Source organism: Esox lucius, chromosome 24 (genome assembly GCF_011004845.1).
Source record: "Esox lucius isolate fEsoLuc1 chromosome 24, fEsoLuc1.pri, whole genome shotgun sequence".
Lineage (NCBI taxonomy): Eukaryota > Metazoa > Chordata > Actinopteri > Esociformes > Esocidae > Esox > Esox lucius.
In genome coordinates, this window is record NC_047592.1 from 2,677,808 (window position 1) to 2,682,433 (window position 4,626).

The 4,626-nt window shown below is 38.8% G+C and overlaps 1 protein-coding gene across 1 annotated transcript; it reads right to left on the reverse strand.

Moving 5' to 3' along the window:
• Window positions 1–639: 639 nt before the first annotated feature.
• LOC105006505 (galactose-specific lectin nattectin-like) lies at window positions 640–4,203 on the reverse strand. The gene is made up of 7 exons (XM_010865090.2): window positions 4,146–4,203; window positions 3,030–3,191; window positions 2,772–2,884; window positions 1,805–1,897; window positions 1,583–1,717; window positions 1,381–1,492; window positions 640–707 (listed from the first exon to the last, which is right to left on the reverse strand). The coding sequence occupies exons 1-7, from the start codon at window positions 4,201–4,203 to the stop codon at window positions 640–642; spliced, it is 741 nt and encodes a 246-aa protein (XP_010863392.2).
• Between the last annotated feature and the right edge of the window lie 423 nt (window positions 4,204–4,626).

Consider the following 4,626-nt stretch of genomic DNA (forward strand, 5'->3'; position numbering starts at 1 on the left):
AATATATATATATATAGATGCACTTCCTTAACCTCTTAATTACGAAAGCTATTTGATACATTTTTAGGTCTTAGAAAAACACTGGTTGATTAATCATTATGTTGGAAAACAGTGAATGCACTGACTGGCTTTTAATTACTGCAAACAAGGAAATTAGTGATGCCTTTAACCATTAACAATTCAGCTGATTTTTATTTTATTTTAAACAAACAGTGGTTTATTTGAACCTCGTCATTCTCTTCTTCATCTCCAGATGACATAGTGGAACATTTGTTAAATGTTAATTAAACTTTAAACTCCCAGAACATTACCATGACTACAACTATTTTACAACTTTAAAAACTCCACTACTAATAAGCACAACAGATTTACTTCAGTAAATATGTTTTATTTGTATTTACATTCTACAAAAAAAAACATGACAATTCTCCAGGGGTCTTGTTGAAATTGCCACTGAACAACAAGTAATTCTGCAGATTGTCGACGAGACAACTAAACAATAGGTAATATTGCAACCTGTGGCATTATTGTTAATATTCCAGATATTATTGGGATTATTATTGATAATAATCCATATAATATTGGGATTATTCTTTATAATATTGTAGGAGCAACTGTAAGTCTCTCCAAAACTGGAAATCACAGCTTTCTGGCGCACAGGAAAGCGAACTCGTACCAGCAGGGGGCATCATTCTGGCCGCGGTCAGCTGTTAGAGAATGAAACACAGACATGAAAATGACAGTACTATTTTTTTTCCATTGTTACTCCACTGTGAATACATATTTAAATGATGCTGTTTACAACAATAACAATGAAAGCATACATACATATACATATATATATATATATACATATATATATATATATATATATATATATATATATATATATATATATATATATATATATATATGTATATACAGCTCCGGAAAACACTAAGAGACCACTGCAAGTTTTTCTTTTTTTTTGGTTTTGAGTGAGGAACAGAAGGGTTAAAATTAAGAGACCACTGCAATTTGAACTCTTCGGTTCCTCACTCAAAACTTTCCTTTTCAACTTTTTTGGAAAAGAAAGAAAAATGTCCAGTGGTCTCTTAATTCTTTCCAGAGTTGTATATATATAATTTTTTTTGCAAAGGCATAATTCCAAATGGGGTTCTGATGTAATATAAGTGTATGTTGTCTTGAATTTTTTGGCTAATATGCTTTAAACACATTTTCATAATGCACTGCAATCAGTTAAACAATAGCGATTAACAGGATAAACTAAAACTAAGGGCACAAAAAGAGTTTGAAGCCACATTTTAAATCCTCATCTTCAGAATGTATTTTACGACTATCAGAAGGTTTGAGACATAATGTGAGAGAGGCAGATTGTACCTCCATAGTTCATTTCCATGCAGTGCTCCTGGCCTTTGTAGTTTGAAGGTTGTCCTTCACTCCAGTTGTGGTATTTAAACCTGGACCCGTCGCTCCACAGCCAAAGACCCTCCTGGAGACACAGACAGATGTATCATCAGAGACTGTAGTTACAGACAGAGAAAAGTCTTTAAAACAAAACAAGGCAGGCAGAGCTTCTCACCTGGATGGCATCGTTAGCTCCAACCCAGGTTCGCTGGTCTTTCTTGCCGCTCTTCTCAATGACGGACAGAAGGAAACGATACTGGTGAGGGCCGTGTACTGAAGCCAGGTTGCCCCCCAGGATGAGGCAGTTCCTCTGGGGGGGAGACAGACGGAATGAGTTTGACCCGGAATAAACCCAGAGTTTTAAATTAGCCAAGATTTTCTTGCAATTTCCAGTTACCTCAGCGTCAGGCCAAGTTGTTTTGAATGGGACGTAGACATAGCACTTTGGCCCATGTGCATGCCAGCCTGTCGGACAGGGCTTGGGGGAGGACTCTGGGCGGGGGAAAAAGTCACATACCATTAACATTACATAACAGTATGAAATGGTTAGCTCGAATCAGATAATAGGATTAAATAACTGTATGAAATGGTTAGCTCCAATCAGATAATAGGAATAAATAACTGTATGAAATGGTTAGCTCCAATCAGATAATATGATTAAATAACAGTATGAAATAGTTAGCTCCAATCAGATAATATGATTAAATAACAGTATGAAATGGTTAGCTCCAATCAGATAATATGATTAAACAACAGTATGAAATGGTTAGCTCCAATCAGATAATAGAAATTAATAACAGTATGAAATGGTTAGCTCCAATCGGATAATAGGATTAAATAACAGTATGAAATGGTTTGCTCCAATCAGATAATATGATTAAATAACAGTATGAAATGACTAGCTCCAATCAGATAAAATGATTGGTTAACAGTGTGTTCCAGCTGTGATTGGGAGAGAAGAATTGAGACGTTTTACCGGACGGCAGGTTGTTCAGAAGGTTTTCGATAATACGTTTCCCGTTATTTTGAGGAGACATTTCTTTCTTCTCATTCATCCGATCACGCCGGGAAATTGGTTTTTCCTCAGAACTCCAATCATGTCCAGGTTTCATTGGCGATTGGTATTTTGTGTCATGCAAAGGCCTCTGGGGTGGGAGGGGTTTCGTCTCAGATCTCGCAGGGATAACGGGTTTGGTGTCGAGTCTCTGAGGAGGAATGTATTGTGTATCGGCTCTCAGAGGAGGAATGTATTGTGTTTCGGGTCTCTGAGGAGGAATGTATTTTGTGTTGGGCCTCTGAGGAGGAATGTATTTTGTATTATATTGCTGTGGAATAATGTGTTTTTGGGGATTCATGGGTCTCACAGGGAATATGGGTTGTGTGGAGGGGCGAAGGGGTTTCTGCGGAGGACTGGCCATCCAGTCATCATCTTCATCATTATCATCCACATCATCTTCAACCTCCTCGCGGGAGTACGCTACAACACAAGAGGGATGAAAAAAACACTTTGTAAAGTAAATATCAAATAAAACTTTTGCAAATTCCGTTAATGGTGACAAGCCACTTAAGTAATCTAGTTGTCACAAAGACTGCAGGTAACGTCATTGCAAATGTTATTTTACTGGATGACGGGAGGTTGCTCATCAGCTCCTCCATGAAGCGTTTTTCGTCATCACGATGAGACATGTATTCCTCCTCGTTACTCCGGTCATGCAGAGAAACATGTGTTTCATCGCTACTGGGATCGATCCACGAAATGGCTTTTTCCTCGTTACTCGAGTCCACTGTTACACAGAAGAGCAAACAATGAACACACACACATGCTGTCTAAAAAGGCCTGGTCAGTTTGAAATCCCACAACTATGAAACCCCATTTTTGCTAATTCTGTGGTAGCCACAACTGGCCACCTGGGATTGGTGGCCGTCAGACCAGAACCTAAACCGTTATGCCGAGAGATCCCAACCTCTCCTCCAGGACACTTGGTGTTGTGTTAGGCTATGATAACAGTACATTTGATGGGTTTGAACATCAAACCAAACCTTTCAGTAAAGTCCAATCGTTCATATCGTGCCAACCATGACGGTTATGGCCGAAATGACGGTTGTGACGGTTGTGACGGTTATGGCGGTTATGGCGGTTAAGACGATCATGATGACCAAGGCGATCATGGCGATCATTCCAACCTGTGATAGTAGAATGGTGTCCCTCTCTTTTCCTAGAATCTGGATGAAACACACAAGCAGATTTAGTTACAGACTAAACCAGGATTCAACCTGTTTTAGGGTGGACATGGCTACTGAGGGTTTCCACCATTTTAAACTGGTCAACTGGGTGAGGATTATAATGGATCAGTCAGCAATCAGAGGCCAGCTTGACAAAAGCACCGTATCTTCCTGGATTCATTGTGTCTGTTCTAGTCATTACATTTCTATGCATAAAATATTAAATCTTCTAGTGGCCACAATGAAGAATGGCATCAGATTTGGACCTGGACTCATAGACGTTAAACAACTGTTTTACTTTACACCTTTTGTAAAAACAAGAGAAATGTCCACTTAAAATGCAGATGGTCTTTATATAGCCACAAAGTATGTAACACAAATATGCCATAATAGTACAAGTACAAAGACGAGTCCTCTTTCCATCTCTATGTCGGCACATCATTAAAAACTTCTGGTGGGCATCATCTCTTTAGGAGCACTGAACTCAGGTGTAACGTGACTTATGTCTCCCTTACGTGCATCAGCCAGAACCAAGGGAGCGCTGAGCAGTAGAAGGATGGTCAACATCCCCATGGTGACAGTATCCTGACAGAAACTGACATTGTGAGAGAGACAGAGATGGAAAATATACAGAGTCAGAGAGAGTGTGAGAGAGAAAGATGGAAAATATATAGAGACAGAGTGAAAGAGACAGAGATGGAAATTATATAGAGAGAGAGTGAGAGAGGCAGAGGTGGAAAATATACAGAGTCAGAGAGAGTGAGAGAGAGAAAGATGGAAAATATAGAGTGAAAGAGCGATGGACAATTAGAGGGACAGAGATAATATACTAGATTCAACTATTGAACAGCTTAGTGATTCGTTGACTCATGTGAATTAAGTGTCCCAGAGATCTGGCCACGAAAAAGAAAATGCATGGTTCCCAAATTCTAAACATTGTACAAAAGCCCTCAATGTGCAAATTCTTGGTTAATACATATTTTTATTATAATCATA

What these genes read in the sequence shown, in the direction of transcription:
- LOC105006505 (XM_010865090.2), bottom strand. Translation starts at nt 4,203, where the DNA reads ATGGGGATGTTGACCATCCTTCTACTGCTCAGCGCTCCCTTGGTTCTG. An exon ending in CTTGGTTCTGGCTGATGCAC is followed by an intron (nt 3,192 to 4,145) that starts GTAAGGGAGACA and finishes TCTGTGTAACAG; the next exon opens with TGGACTCGAGTAACGAGGAA. An exon ending in CATGGAAATGAACTATGGAG is followed by an intron (nt 708 to 1,380) that starts GTACAATCTGCC and finishes ATTCTCTAACAG; the next exon opens with CTGACCGCGGCCAGAATGAT.